Source organism: Kogia breviceps, chromosome 2, assembly GCF_026419965.1.
Source record: "Kogia breviceps isolate mKogBre1 chromosome 2, mKogBre1 haplotype 1, whole genome shotgun sequence".
Classification (NCBI taxonomy): Eukaryota; Metazoa; Chordata; class Mammalia; order Artiodactyla; family Physeteridae; genus Kogia; species Kogia breviceps.
Window position 1 is genome coordinate 34,488,644 of NC_081311.1, and position 15,659 is coordinate 34,504,302.

At 42.9% G+C, this 15,659-nt stretch overlaps 1 protein-coding gene across 6 annotated transcripts in view; it reads right to left on the bottom strand.

Moving 5' to 3' along the window:
- EXOC6 (exocyst complex component 6) overlaps window positions 1–15,420 on the bottom strand; it is a 209,931-nt gene extending 194,511 nt beyond the window's left edge. For 2 of the 6 annotated variants that reach the window (XM_059055448.2, XM_059055444.2), the window contains exon 1: window positions 15,176–15,420. In XM_059055448.2, coding sequence (XP_058911431.1) covers window positions 15,176–15,288 — 113 coding nt within the window. In that variant the 5' untranslated portion in view covers window positions 15,289–15,420. Of the gene's footprint in view, window positions 1–2,427; window positions 2,679–2,872; window positions 3,414–15,175 lie in introns of those variants that run through there. The other 4 variants (XM_059055449.2, XM_059055447.2, XM_067025037.1 and 1 more) reach the window with 4 other exon arrangements.
- Window positions 15,421–15,659: the final 239 nt, after the last annotated feature.

The window sequence follows — 15,659 nt, forward strand, 5'->3', positions numbered from 1 at the left end:
ACCTTATTATACTGGCTAGGACCTCTAGTACAGTGTTGAATAGAAGTTGTGAGAATGAACATCTTTGCTTTATTCCTGATTTTAGGAGAAAAGCATTCAGTCTTTCACCGTTAAGTTTAATGTTAGCTACAGGTTTTTCATAGATGCCTTTTTTCAGGCTGAGGAATTTCTATTCCTAGTTTCTGAGGGGTTTTATCAGGAATGAATGTTAGATTTGTCAATGCTTTCTCTGCATCTATTAAGATGATCATATAATTTTTTTTAGTTTAATACGAATTATGTCAGTTGGTTTTTCAAGTGTTAACCAGCATGCATTCTTGAAATAAATCCCATTTATTATTTTTATATATTGTGGATTTAATTTGCTAAAATTCTGTTTAAAGTGTTTTAGTGTGTGTATTAATAATACTGGTGTATAGTTTCCTTTTCTAGAAATGTCTTTGTTTAGTTTTGGTATCAGGTTAATGTTGACCTCAAAATGAGTTGAGAATTGATCATTGGTATCTGCTCCCTTTTTTCCCCTAGAAGTTTATCAATTTTACTGATCTCAAAGAACCAGGTTTCAGTTTCACTGATTTTCTCAACTGTTTTTCCATTTCCTATTTCACTGATGTCCACTCTGATCATTATCATCTTCTTTCTTTGGCTCTTTTGGATTTCATTTGCTCTTCTTTTTCTAGGTTCTTAACTTAGAAGATGAGGCCATTATTTTAAACCACTCTTTTCCAGTAGAGGTGTTTAAATTTTCCCATAATGAAAGTTTTTTTTAATTTAGTATTAGCATTTCACTCAGTGAAACCTTGGGAAAAGATAACAGTAGCTTAAATTGTTCAAGAGAAAGGACCACTAATAGTGCCTTCTACATGTGTGTGCAAAGAGTCTGCTTATAAATGAGAGATGACAAGTGTATATATAGGATAAGTATGAGTCAACGCAGTTCGCTAAAGAAAAGCGTGTGGGTTTCAACAAAGTGAGCAGGTTACAAAAATGTTCAGCAAAATAGAACAGGATAACACCATGAATACGTATATTCTATTTGTGTCACAAATATCTCTCAATATACAGTTGACGGTTGAACAATGAAGGGGTTAGGGCCTCGGACCCTTCATGCAGTGAAAAATCCACATATAACTTATGGTCAGCTGTCCATACACTGGTTTCCTCCATATCCTGGGTTCCACATCCTCGGATTCAAACAACTGTGGATCATGTAGTACCACAGTATTTGCCATTTAAAAAATTCCAGCTATAAGTGGATCGACAGTTTAAATCCATATTGTTCAAGAGCCAACTGTATTTCAAATTTTTCTTCTAAGTCAATTTCATCTGCTATCAAGGATACTGCCTAGCACATTTTCTCAATAAGAAGCATCTCCTTCATAACCAATACTATTTTCAAAAATGGACTGTTCTGATAACTATAACACAAACTGTACTCTTTCAGTTTCACCACGCAGTGAGGAAAACAATGCTTCCTTTTAGTCTATGATTTCTACTTTCATTACCAAATGAAGAGTTTTATGAAAAGAATTACATTGAAAAATTAAGAAAATGGACTAATTATTCTTATCATATCATAAATGGAACTTCATTTGACAAAAATATATCAGATGCCTACCACATGCTTCGTGTTAGGCATACAGCAGTAAACAAATAGGCAAGGTCCCTAAGGTCCTGGGCTTTCTGGGCATCTAAACACCTACCCCTCCCCTGTCTACAAATAAAGAATCAAGGTCCAGAGAAGTTAAATGATTTTTGCCCATGACTGTACACTTCATCAGTGGTTAGACTAGGGTAAACCAAGAACCCAGGTCTCCGGATTCTCAGAGCAAGGTGGATTTACATCATAACTTGAACTGGCTTCACCTTATACTACATCCTCAGTCCACAAAATACACAGCGCTCCATTTCTAGGAATGTATCCTGAAGAAATAATAATGATTAAAGCCCAATGAGTCCCAAGTTCCCTAAGTGAATAATAACTTCATTATCATCACAGCGAAAAAATGAAACCTTATGTTTAAAAGGCACTCATCCTTGAAGAAAGTGCCTAACACTCTAATGGATCACTGTAGTACCCGGCTAATATTCTATTAGGGCAGCAGGTATTCAGTCTGTAATATACACTGTTCTTGTACTATTTTTAACGGGTGGAGATTCTTTTTAAAATAAACTGGGAAATGCATGCAAAATTAATGAAACGTTCGTAAATAAGTAAAAGCTCCCCAGGCTTGCCGAGCGAGCGCACGGTCACATCAGCGCGCTCCCGAGCGTCAGCTCCTCCCCTCCAGCCCACGCTCCCTCCTCGCCCACTCTGGCCGCGCGGGAGGGGAGATAATGGTGCCGGCGTCTCCCGCTCAATTTCAATTCTCCCACGCCCTCGGCAGCCCACCTCGCCAGGGTTTCCACCTGCGCGAGCGTCGGTACCTCGGTCACGCCGGCTGTCGGCACTTAACCTTCGCCCCCGCCACGCCCGCAGCCAAGCCGCCCTCGGCCCCTGCACGATCCGAGAGCCAGGAAGCCCCAGGCGCGTCCTCGAGACCCCAGGCCAGGGCCGGGACTGGACGGCGAAGGCGGGGCGGCGCCGCGGCTCCCGGGGTCAGAGGCGCCTTGGCAGCCACACCCTCCAGCTGCGCGGTGACAGCTCCCGCGGTGGAGGCGGGCCGCGCCGACAGGTGCAGCCTCCTGTGCCGCCCCGCCCCGGTCCCGGCTCAGGTCCAGGCCCGCCGCCCTGAAGCGCCCCCACCCGACCGCCCCCTCGCGCACCACCTGTCTGGCCGCTCCGCGCGCCACCGGCGGCGGACGACACGCCCGGCTCCCGACAAGCAGCCGGAGGGGGCAGCCCGAGACCCCGGGAGGATAAGAGCTTTACCGGAGGGTGGGCCCCACGCAGGCGGTGTCGGTGCTCTGGATCTCCTGCAAGATCCGCTCGTGCTCCGGAACGGTGCCCAGACCTTCGCCGCTCTCCGCCATCTTGGCTGAAAGCTGAGGAGCCAGCGAGGCGCGGCGCCGCGAAAACGGCGGGGGCGAGCGGCCTGTGGCGCGAGCGCGAGGGGGCGGAGAAAGGGGCGGGGCGGCCGGGGTGGGGTGGGGAGCGCAGGGGCGCGCGGGTGCCGTGGGAGGTAGCGCGCGGGCCAGCGACCAGGTGTCGGGTCTTCAAACCTGCGGGAGGCCAAGGTACTGCCGGGGGCGGCGAGGAGTGGAGACGCGTCACCTCCAGCTGTCGCTCGGCACTTGTCCCTAGTTGCTGTCTATTAACTGTCTGGGCTTTAACATAGATCCCTGTATTCTGTGTGCCCGACCCTCTGCTACGCGCTGGGGATACTTTAGTAATGAGGGAGGTCGACGATCTGTAATAAAAGCTACGGGAACGTTTAACAGGGAGGCCTGATGTACTCTGGGTGGTGGAGAGTCAGAGAAAGGAAAACGTGTACTCAAGAAAAGCAAAATGGTGTGTGGGAGTAAGATTTATTTTAGGAATGAGCCGGGAAGATCCCAGCTGGCGACTGCTATTAGTGGATTCCTGTCCCTGCCCGCGGGAAGTCCACAGAGGCCAGTCAACTTGGAAATAAATTATAAGTGCCAGAAAAAGTAAATGACGTAAAACCATGACACCTTATGGCAAAGATAAAAGTGCAATGTGTGATTTCATGCCAAAGTCCTTGAACCCAAGTGCCCCCAAGGTGCTGTGGCTGGGATAAGGCGTGGAAGCTCTTGAGAGCAGTGGGCATCAGCAAGATGGGAAAGAAAGGCAGCCTTCCGCATTCCTTGGCTCATGGCCCCCTTCCTCAATCTTTCAAGCCAGCAATATTGCATCTCTCTGACCATTCTTCTGTAGTCACATCTCCCTTTGATTCTGACTTAGGCCAGAAAAGATTCTCTGCTCTTAAGGACCCATGGCATTAGGTTTGACACAACCCCGTAATTCTGGATAATCTTCTATCTCAAGGTCTTAACATTAATCACATCTGCAATATCCCTTTTGTCATGTGAGGTAATATATTTGCGGATTCCAGGGATTAGGACATGGACATTGTGGGGGAAACATTATTCTGCCTGCCACACTTAGTAAGGGCCCAATAAACATTGCTAACATATATAAATGTCCTCCTTCCTATTAATGTGAAATTTTTGCCCTCCTTGGAAGCTTCAACTCAGATTTATCTCCTTCATAAAGATTTCCCTAACGAATCACAACCTTCTCCACTGACTCTAGATTCAATTTAGTACATATATCCATTCCACCAACAACTGTTTTAAGAGTTTGCACTTGTTTTGATTAGTTCCTTTTTATAATTTGAATTTTGTTTGTTTTGTACAGTTGACCCCCAGGGAACCAAAACACAGCTGACCGCAGTGCACACTGGCTTGGAAGACTAAGGAAGCTCTGCTGCATCCAAATACTTATTCTACCAAGAAACCCTATGACAAGCCTATTTCCACTATCTTGATGGTACAAGAGAATCCAGATCTTCTCTGGGTAATCTCACTTCCTCAAGCTGTGAAAATACACAGAAAGAAAAAAAAGAAATCTCTTCCCAAGTCCACCAGCGCTTTCACACCATGTTAAGGTCCTTAAGTTCAGAGATGACTTTTTTTTTTGTAATTTTGCAATTTCTTATAGTTCCTCATAGAGTCCTGCACATGGCTGAGAGAAAGTTGGAGGGTCTTCAAACCAGACAATGCTGAAGTTCTGAAGCCATTGGAAAGAGTTCAGGATGAGTTAGAAAGGAGCATTCCAAACAGGTCTGAGTAGGTAGGAGTTTCATTAATCCATTATTGGTAACAATTAGGAATTAAAACAATATCAAATTGTAAAAAGTTAGTTTCTTCAAACTTGCTCTTTATATGTTGACATTAAATATAACATCTTATAATATTGTGTATTCAGTTGCCTTAATAGAAATCTGCAGCACAAACAAAACGTTACCTCAAATTCCCTGATGTTCACTTTTATCAGGAGCTTCAATGCAAGAAATGATATTTATGGACTTTTGTCAGAGGATATAAACTTCATCCATTCCTCTGTTTATTTAAAATTTTATCCTTGGATGGAGCCAAATACCTGTACCTAGACCCTAGTGTTTTGACCCTTCATACCACTGTTTTTTACTGAGTAGTAAAAAACTGAATTTTTTTCTTAGCAGACTGTGTCTTCAACTGCTGAGGCACCACCACCTGGTGTTAGCACATCAGAAATGCAGGTTCAGGGCTTCCCTGGTGGCGCAGTGGTTGAGAATCCTCCTGCCGATGCAGGGGACACAGGTTCGTGCCCCGGTCCGGGAAGATCCCACATGCCGCAGAGCGGCTGGGCCCATGAGCCATGGCCACTGAGCCTGCGCGTCTGGAGCCTGTGCTCTGCAACGGGAGAGGCCACAACAGTGAGAGGCCCACGTACCACAAAAAAAAAAAAAAAAAAAAAAAAAAAAAAAGAAATGCAGGTTCAGCTCTTGAGAGGGGAAAATAAGCCTTTTGAAAATTGAACCTGAAACCAAAACATAAGATCCGAAAACAGTTTTTTACTGTCCTACAAAGAGAACAGAAAACCAGTTCTCTCTGCAGGAAATGGCAGGCTATCTTAGCTCAGACGATGAGCAGGACCAGAATTCATTGTTCTGAAGAGTAAAGCAAGGTGAGGAGACATGTGGCACAAGTCAGCTTCTTATTTGGCAATGCCCCATACTCGTGGGGCATTCCTTTCTGGAGTGTTCATTACCCAGACCTTTTCCCCTTCTCTTCTCCAACCCTGATGCCATCTATTTAAACCCAGCTCCAAATGCCCCTGCCCTGGGAAGCCAGCCCCGCTTACATACTCTTCACTCCTGGCCTGTTTCAACACCTGCCCATAGAGATTACCTCAACGTTAAGTGGCAGCATCTTCCCCTCAAGTCAAGTCAAGATGGAAGGAAGTCCATATACCACTTCTCCTTCTGAAACAACTCTTGCTGGTTCCCTCTGTGACTTCCAACAGTTCCGTTAGTACCTGAAGTTTTTTGCTAAGAATTTAAAGCTAAATGTCCTAAATAGCTAACTATGTAAATTTTAATTATGGACGTAGCTATAACAAACACATTTATGTCAAAAAAGGCCTAAAGTGCTACATTTCTAAAAGGCTCCAAAATGAAGAATTTCAGCTGTAGGCCAAAATAAAAACCATAATAGCTGTTGACTGAGCACTGTTTGCTAAGCCCTTTATATTATCTAATTTAGTCTTTACTAATTTAATTCATAACTTTTTTTGGTAATTAAATTAGTACTAATTTTACTAAAATCTAATTTCACCCTCTGGGGTACTTTTGCTATCTCCAATTTAATTTGAAGAAACTGAGACTTAGAGAGATTAGGTCACTTGTCCAAAGCCACACAGTTAGTGAATTGGAGAAGATGGAGCTAGTAAGCTGTTCCTGTTTATCCTGTTAATAAAAAAAAAAAAAACAGATATGAAGACTGTTTTGATGTTTTTTTTACCCAAGGAATAAATGACTTAGTCTGGTCTGAAGAGGTTGGGGGCAGTAGGGCACACTGGAAGACTGCACATGCATGTTGAGTTATTTTGGGGGCAGTGGATATTGACTTCCAGAGATCCACCCAAAATCTCTCATCAGGACTCTGGGGAGGGAAAAGATATACCAGGAAGACTGACAGAGCAAGAGACGGGCTCTGGGTCCGGCAGGAAACTAACCAGCAAAGTAAGGGTTTGTGCATCTTAATCATTAATGACTTATACTTTGAGCCACTTGTCTACAGACTAATAAACAATCTTGGGAAAGCCCCTCCCTCAGAAGGAGGCTGTAGAATGCAGCTGCCCTGGTCTGGCATTTAAATGTTTGGGTTCAAATTCCAATTCATCTCTTACTAGATGTGGGGACTCGTTAGAGTGACTTAACTTGTCTAAGCCTCAGTTTCTTCAAGTGCGAATTGGGAGCAATAATAGTCCCTATCTCACCAAGTGGTATGGAGATTAAAGGAGATAAATATATGTATAACGTTGCATGAGCATTGGAGACGAAGATTATCCAACATTTGTTATTAAATCAGGAAGCCCAGAATTTAGCTTCCTCCTTGGTAAAATAAAAATAAAAACCAGACACAATATTGTTCTTTTTTTCTAACCATTAACAAAATAGCCTAATTCTGTATCAGAGTTCTCTGAACCTGAACCTCATTTTTTTTCCTGAATGCTTGATGGGAGGAAACTGCCTGAAAGTTGTTCCTGTTGTGGCTGGGAGACCAGGGCCCTGTCTTTGGGTTAGACCCTTGGCTCTGGATCCACCTTAGTGAGCCCTCAGGATCTTGCTTTAAGTCAAGGGTCTCTTCATTGTCCTTGGAGGCACACACATCATGGTGCCGAACAATCAGCGAGTCTGTCTCCATTTCCAGGCATGGGACAGTGTCTGTATAGTTTACAACCAGCCCAGTTACTATTTGTTAAATAAATAATCCACATGCAAATACTTCTCATGTTAAGCTCAATGTTGTAAAAGCATGTTTCATGAGGTAGGGTACAGCTCTACACAAAGATTCCCTTTCTCACTCCTAGGAAACCTACAGCAGACTTCCTGATCTTTATCCTCTCAAGACTTTGCTAATATCATTCAGATGTTTCTTAGAGAGTTTAAGAGCCTTTGTTATATAATTGCAGAACTTTATCAAAAGGTAGAGTACAGGCAGTCTTTATATATTGGCTGCTATCAACTAATCCTTCCCTGTGCCTTTTAGCCACTCTTTGGGGCTGTCTTGACAGCTGCTTTCCTCCAAGCTTCTACTTTGTTAGGGCAGTGACCCCAGGTGGCCATAGTCTGTAAGTGCAAGAGAATGTGAACAAAGCCCAGCCAGGCCTGGGAGGATCTGCTGCAAAACTGTGTCCAGGAATCTGTTCCATATCCCACAAGGGAGAACAATAGAAGGAAATCTGAAATTGAAGCCAAATAAAATCAGTTTTTCTGAAATATGGGCCAGTCCTCAAAGAAGTTCAAAAGTAATTAGCCCCAGGTTCTCTTCATTCAACAACTGCTTTTACTGAACGCCTGCTGTGTGCCAGGTTCTGCGCTAAGCTCTCAGACAGAGCTGGCTCATCCATGCGGGGCCTAAGAAGTTGCTCTTGGCTTAATGCTCTGCCATCACCATCTTGTAATTCTTTTCTTTTGTTTGTTTTTGCAGTACGCGGGCCTCTCACTGTTGTGGCCTCTCCCGTTGCAGAGCACAGGGTCCAGACGCACAGGCTCAGTGGCCATGGCTCACGGGCCCAGGCGCTCCGCGGCATGCAGAATCCTCCCAGACCGGGACACGAACTCGTGTCCCCTGCATCGGCAGGCGGACTCTCAACCACTGCGCCACCAGGGAAGCCCCTATCTTGTAATTCTTAATAATTTTTTGAACAAGGAGGCCTGCATTTTCATTTTGCATTGGTCCTGTAAATTGTATCACTAGTCCTGCCCTCAGAACATGTCCTGAAAGCACCATTACATTGCTCATCCCAAAGCTAAACATTTTAAAGTCCACTGAACAATTAAAGAGCAACAGTATTTTCTCTGAATTCCATTCTCTCCTCACGGCACCCCAGCGCCAGCTTATAACACCATTTTCTCTTCTCTTTCCTCTTTCTTTCCTCCTCATTGCTGGCTTTTTATTCCTCACTCTTTCCCCACTTAGCTTTTCTTTATTGCCTTTCGCCCTCTCTCCCTCTCTCCTCACTCGTCCTATTTTTTTTTCTTCTCTCAGCAAAAAAGGATTTAGAAATGTAACTAATGTACTGTAATGAAATGTTAATAAAGATAATACTAGCTGACATTTACTCCCTGGACCTCCCTTTTGTAAAATGGGATCCCTGGACCTCCCTATCCTTCACCCTAATTTGTTATTCTTCATAGCACTTATTACCACTTTTTAATTTATTTTTAGCTCTCTTCACTAAAATGCCAGCTCCCTGTGAGCAGGGAGTTTCCAGGTCTCTTGATCTTTTGCTATATCAACAACAAGACCATTGCCCATCCTCCACCACTGCCTGCCACATTGGAGATGCTCCATAAATATTTACTTACTGAATGAATGACTGAGCATTTGCTATGTATGAGGCACTACATTAAATACACATAATGCCTAATTCATATAAACCTTTCAGTAGTTCTATTAGTAAGTAGTATAGAGGCAAAATTTGAACACATGTCCTTCTGGCTCCAGAGCCCATTCATTTAACCACTAAATAAACAGAACTGTCTCCCTGCTTGGAATACTTAGTTCCCAACATAAAAAAAATGTTTGTTTAAACTTCTCTCTAGTGTTCCACTGAAGATCAAGCAGCTAATGGTATTATTTAAGTGTTCAGTGAAAATGTGGCAACTACACAGCCCACTGTCATCAGGGACCCCAGGCTTTCCTGAGGTGCCACAGACGTGGCAGGCCTCAGTCATAATTAGGCCCACAGTTATTCCTGAACAGTTTCTCTGGATTCCATTTTATATCCACAGCATGCTGCACACTATACCAGTTCCATTAGAGATTAAATGAGGTCATGATATTACATTAGCATAAAATATAAGGATTAGTAAATAGGATTTTGAAAAGGGATACCTCTCTCCCCTGAATATTAGGCAACCAAAATAAAATTTACATCACTCAATATTTTCCCCCTGCTCAGAATTTCAAGATGTTGTGGGTGCTTGTTTACTTCAACACTCTAAAGTGTATATTATATTATGCTGGAATATATATCCCAGATGTAAATTAGACATAATAATAATAGCTAAAATATTGCACATTTACAATGTGCTAGGCCAGCATTGTGCTAAGCACTTCAAATACATTTGAGATAGGTTTTATTATAATTCCCATTTTATAGTTTCAGAAACTACGGCCAAAATCAAATAACTAATAAATGCTAGAGCTTTGATCTTAACATACTTAATGAAATCAGATTTAATAGAAATCTTACATTTCTGAAGATAAAAACAGCAAGAGCATCCTAGAATGTCTACAGCTAAATTTAACTAGTTATATTTTTTAGTATGTCATTCTAAGATTTGACTGTGTTTACAGTTTAGGTGGTTGTTTTTTGTTGTTGTTGTTTTCATGTTTTCTGTTCTTTCCTAAAAGCATGTTATCTTCATTCTTAAAAACATTAAAGTCAAAGAAATAATAATATCCTGTTTGCTCTTAAACTGTTAAAACTTCACGGTCAGCTTTTGGAAAAGAGCCCGAGAGAGTCTGTGAGTACAAGTGTAAAACAATTATGTTATCATAAAACAATTACAAAAATTTCTTCTGGTACGTCATCATGTACAATTCCCTTTTCCTCCTATTTTTCCCAGCCCTCAGCAGGGCTTTCTTTGGATATGTCCTCTTTTTCTTCCTCCCACTAACACTGCACTGCCCTTCAATCTCTTTATCTCAGTCTCAGCTCTAGCAATAAGACACACTGTAATTTCTGAATTCAAATTGGTTCAGACATGTTATGATTTCAAGACCTGTTCTAAGAGGCTAACAACACACCTGCAGGAGCCTAAGAAGCATAATGAGCCCAGGCTATATCCAGGTATGAGACGGTATCCATGGGTGGGGGGGGGGGGCTTGCTCTAATGAGCGAGGCCTGGCAGCAGGAAGTTCTAGTGTGGATATGATCAATGTAAGGATGCTGCTCTACTGTGTTATCCTAAGACCATAGCTACCATTGCTATTTGATCAGAACCACTCTCAACATGAGGATTCAGAAACCCACTACCAATGCATTGGAATTGATATACTACTAGTTGAAAGCTATTAACTATCCTTGTTCAAGGAAGTTGGTAATGCTGAATAAGGCTGAATAAGGTACTAGTGTTGTAGTTTCTTTTCTTTTTTTTTTTTTTTGGCTGCACCATGGGGCATGTGGGACCATAGTTCCCTGACCAGGGATCAAACCCGTGCCTCCTGCAGTGGAAGCATGGAGTCTTAACCACTGGACTGCCAGGGAAGTCCCTGTAGTTTCTTTAAGCATGGCTCCAGACAGCCGGTAAGCCTACCAGGGAGAGGCACGCCCCCTAGAGGCAGCAGCTGGCAAGGAGTTGGGCATATCTAGGCCAACTGGAGGAACTGGAGTGAAAATCAGAAAACCTAATAAGAATGAGAAAGTCTAGTGGAAATTGCCATATGGTGGTAACATGATAAAAACAGTGATGCCCAGGGCAAAAGGATTAGGGTAGCAAAACTAATTCCAGACCCCACCTGCTCATGAGTTTTAGCCTACCAAGCATCTGCCAGCCAAGTGATTTTGAACGCCCAAAGCAAAGCCATGCTAGGACAACACAGGCACTAGCGGTAGGCCTTTCTTTACATTTCTCCCTTTTCTTTGAAATTCAGTCACTTTCTGTGTGACTAACATCAAATTCCAATTTGCCACCCTGGAAATGTATTCCCCAATTCAATTGTTAGAGCTGCCTGAGATGTCTTTATTGGGTATTTCATTGGCAACACAAATAAACCATGGAAAAAACATAATGTCTCAACTCTCCCCTAAAACTATCTCTCCTTTAAACTTAATACTTGGGGCAGTGGTCCCATTTCACACATAGATGAAAACAAAACACAGGACCTCAGAATCATCTGATTCTTGTCCACTTTTCCAGCAAAACAGAAAGAAGACCAAAGGAGTTGACTCAAGGGGCCCACTGGGAGAGTCAGGCAGGAGACAGGTTGGGAGCAGCCTTGTATGAAGTCAGGAGGTAGGTGGAAGGCAGCCCGGGCAGGTGAATGAGACTACGGTCATCAAAAGTACCAGACAGGGCTTCCCTGGTGGTGCAGTGGTTGAGAATCTAACTGCTAATGCAGGAGACAGGGGTTCGAGCCCTGGTCTGGGAGGATCCCACATGCAGCCCGTGAGCCACAATTACTGAGCCTGCGTGTCTGGAGCTCGTGCTCCGCAACAAGAGAGGCCCGCACACCGCAATGAAGAGTGGCCACCACTTGTCACAACTAGAGAAAGCCCTCGTACAGAAACAAAGACCCAACACAGCAAAAATAAATAAATAATTTTAAAAAAATATAAACCTCTATCATTAAAAAAAAAAAAAAAAAAGTACCAGACAACATGAGCCCCGGTCCCAGCAACCCCCTCACGACTCCTAGGTGGAGGAGACCCATTCTCTAGGATGATGGTGGGGCTAAGTGTGCCAGGAAGCCTTGCATACCCTGTTAAAGAAGGGCTGTTGAGCCATCCTTATATGACACTAGCAGAAATCATCTCTGGGTTTTGAGTTCCTGAGCTCTCTGAGCTCACCTTGCTAGAGAAACAAACCCCACCTGACCCTGATCTGAACACTGACCTTGAGCAGGGCACCTCAGAAACCAGGTGGGCGGGGAGAGGAAGCTAACAGTTTAGGATTTTACAACAGAAAACGTCTGTAGAAGTAACGCCTTTCTTCTGTGACAGGGAAGAACAACTAGGAGAATTCTTGGCTATTTTCTCTACCTCCATTCCCAGGTGCGGGGCTTTCCCTGAGAATGTTTCTCCGCTGTATCCCCAGCCCCATCCTCTCAACGTCCTAACCCTCCCCTCACTGTCCATTCCAGCCCTTGGGCCAATCTCCCTCCAGCCAAACTTCTTTTCCACCCTCTCTGCCTTTAGGACTTGTAACTATTCAAATACTTAAGCCTTCTCTTCTTCCCTGAAATGAAGACTTTCTCTCTGGACTACCTTCTTTCTTTTGCCTTGCAAGGTCATCATTAGCTCAGAAGCTCCTACAAATTACTTCAACAAATACTTATCTAGCTACTGTGTGCCAGGCATGGCAGAAGCTTCTGCAGAGGATGCTAAGATATAAGTGAGACACAGCTTGTGCCCTCAGGAGTCTTTAGCCTGAGAATGGTTATAGTATAAAGTACACACACACACACACACACACACACACACACGCATCCAAGTGAGTCAGAATAAATGCCCTGGATTCTTTGGGACTTCAAAGGATGAAACGCTCACCTGTGGTTGATGGATCAGAACGTTTGAGCTGTGCTCTGCAAGATGGGCTGGATTTTGGCAGAGGCAGAAATAAGAGTGAAGGATAATAAAGGAAAGGAAACATGAGCATGAGAAGGATGAAAATCTCAGGGCTTATTATCAAATAGTAAACACTCCAGTCTGGCCAGAATGGAAGTCCTGTCTTTATTTTCCAACCCACATGAGCTGATTATGTTCCATAAGAGCAGTGAACCAGAAGAGGTGACACTGGAATATCAATGACATGCACAGGGATGTGTAGAAAGGCGTCGGATGCTAGCCTACGAAGTCCTCATCTAATCAATGATCACAGCAACAGTTTAGGAAAACTAATTTTGGTGAATATTTTCCCAATTAAAGGCTTGTTAGGAGCTCTGTGTCTATCTTCCAAAATAACATTGAGGTGTTTGAACAGTAGCCCTTGGAAAAGACTGCTCTTACTCCTCATTCAATAACCTACAGACAAAGCTAACAGTGGGCATTCCAGGTCCACTGGTGGTGATGACAGGCAGCACATGAAGAAAATATTTGTGCTGTGTCTACTCTTGTGATGCTGGGAGAGTGCTGTGACTGCCAGATCTAAACCAATTCTTTTCTTTAGCAAGACCAAGTACAAGACTGGGGATATTTGCCCTCAGAACAGAGGGTAGGACAGATCCAAGAACCAAAGCACGAAGTCAGGTCCAGTACCAGAGCAAGACTAGCTGATAGTTCCGAGGATGGATGAAACCTGTAGATGTTGGCCAGGGATGTGAGACCAGGAGAGAAGTAGAGAGGGTCAGGGGTGAAGACCAAGGGCTCTAAAGCAGCAGTAGCAGCAGAGGCCACAGTCATTAACACACAGCCAGGCTCCCTTTATCCCCCTCTCATGTTTCCCTTTAGACTTCTGACCTAGCCACCAGGCAGATGCACAAGTTTGAGAAGATGCTAGTGCAGTATAAAGTATGCTCCAGGGGCTTCCCTGGTGGCGCAGTGGTTGAGAATCTGCCTGCTGATGCAGGAGACACGGGTTTCGTGCCCCGGTCCGGGAAGATCCCACATGCCGCGGAGCGGCTGGGCCCGTGAGCCGTGGCCGCTGAGCCTGCGCGTCCGGAGCCTGTGCTCCGCAACGGGAGAGGCCACAACAGTGAGAGGCCCGCATACCGCAAAAAAAAAAAAAAAAAAAGTATGCTCCATTTGGAAAACATTACCAAGTTTCCCGTTAGTGAAAAGCTTTAGTTTCTTCTACCTATTGAATAGGGTAAAAATCACCTGCCCTTCAAGGATGTTCATGACGCTCAGATACAATGAAGGTGTAAGGAACAGTTATAATGGAGTTGTAATTATTTTTCAACTGCACCTACATATTGATAGCCCAAGAATCAACCAATAAATATCAATATCTTCCCATACCCCCAACACTTACCCTAGGCCCTTTGAAAAGATTCAGAATTTATTTAAGGCAAAATCAAATTTAAACATTTGGGAGAAATTTATTCAGATTTAAACTGTAGGATTTCAAAGCATTTTTGTCCTGGATCTTTCTGAGACTGAAAAGACAACAGAAAAAAAAAAAAAAATCCTTTCACTTAATCTACAAATATTAGTCAACAAATATTTATTGTCTGTCACTGTCACATTCAGTGATTGCCATCCTGTTCCCACACTGATAAGTGTCGGGTACAGGCAGACAGTCACAAAGAATTAAATTTTTAAAACTGCCTGTTTAACACAGAGATACATGGTCTTTCATTTTAATTCTGTCCTTGAACTATGCAAATTAATCCCCATCTTACCAAAGAAGCTATTTTTAAATCTTATATAGAAATAAAGAATACCTATCCGAAAGGTCACCATATACCCAAGAGCAGTAACAATACAAGTAAGCATTCTACATTTTTTTTTCCTACAACTCACATCCACTCAAATATAAATGAGTTTCAATCTATTTGGAGTTGGCATGAGGTCCTTTTTGATCACTTGAAAGTCATTTCTATTTTTTAACTTTGTGGTGATGAGTCATGAAACAAATAAAATGCAAAAATAAGTGGATTATTTATTTACTGTCATTCCTCTAAGGATAAAATTTTGAGATTAGGTATGTACAGAGTTGTAACCATTTTTCAAAAATTATTTTTTATTCTGTTTTAGAGAAAATGATAAAAAGACGTGAATAAGACTACCTTATCACCACTAAAGAAGAAACAACAAAATATAAAGGAGCCCTACCTTAAAGTAGCTTCAATGGGCAGCTCAAAAGACTGAATCTCAGCCAGGACATTCTCATAGGTTTGATCTGGGTCTTCCACCAACATTGCTCCTGATTTTCCAGCCACAGACATCAGAATTTAAGTGCAAAACAGATGTAATTTATACGAGAAATGCAGTTTTCCTCATAATTATGACAAGGGTTCTGTGTTCACCCAGAGTAGCAGCAAAAACTGAGCTCACTGTCTGACTTCATGCTATCAAAATCCTTGCTTCCAAGAATGTTGCACAGCTGTTGCTGTCCTGTCTCTACTTATAACATTTTATTTATTATTAACCTTGACACAGTTCAGAAAGTTCCTGCCTGATGCCTGCTGTATTTATTTGCTTGTTTCTCAAAGACAGTAACTGCAAACTCTGGTAGGAATTAGAAGAATTATACTATAAAAAGTTATTAAGTACAATTGACTTGTTAGGGCACATATTTTAATGTTATTTATGCTAA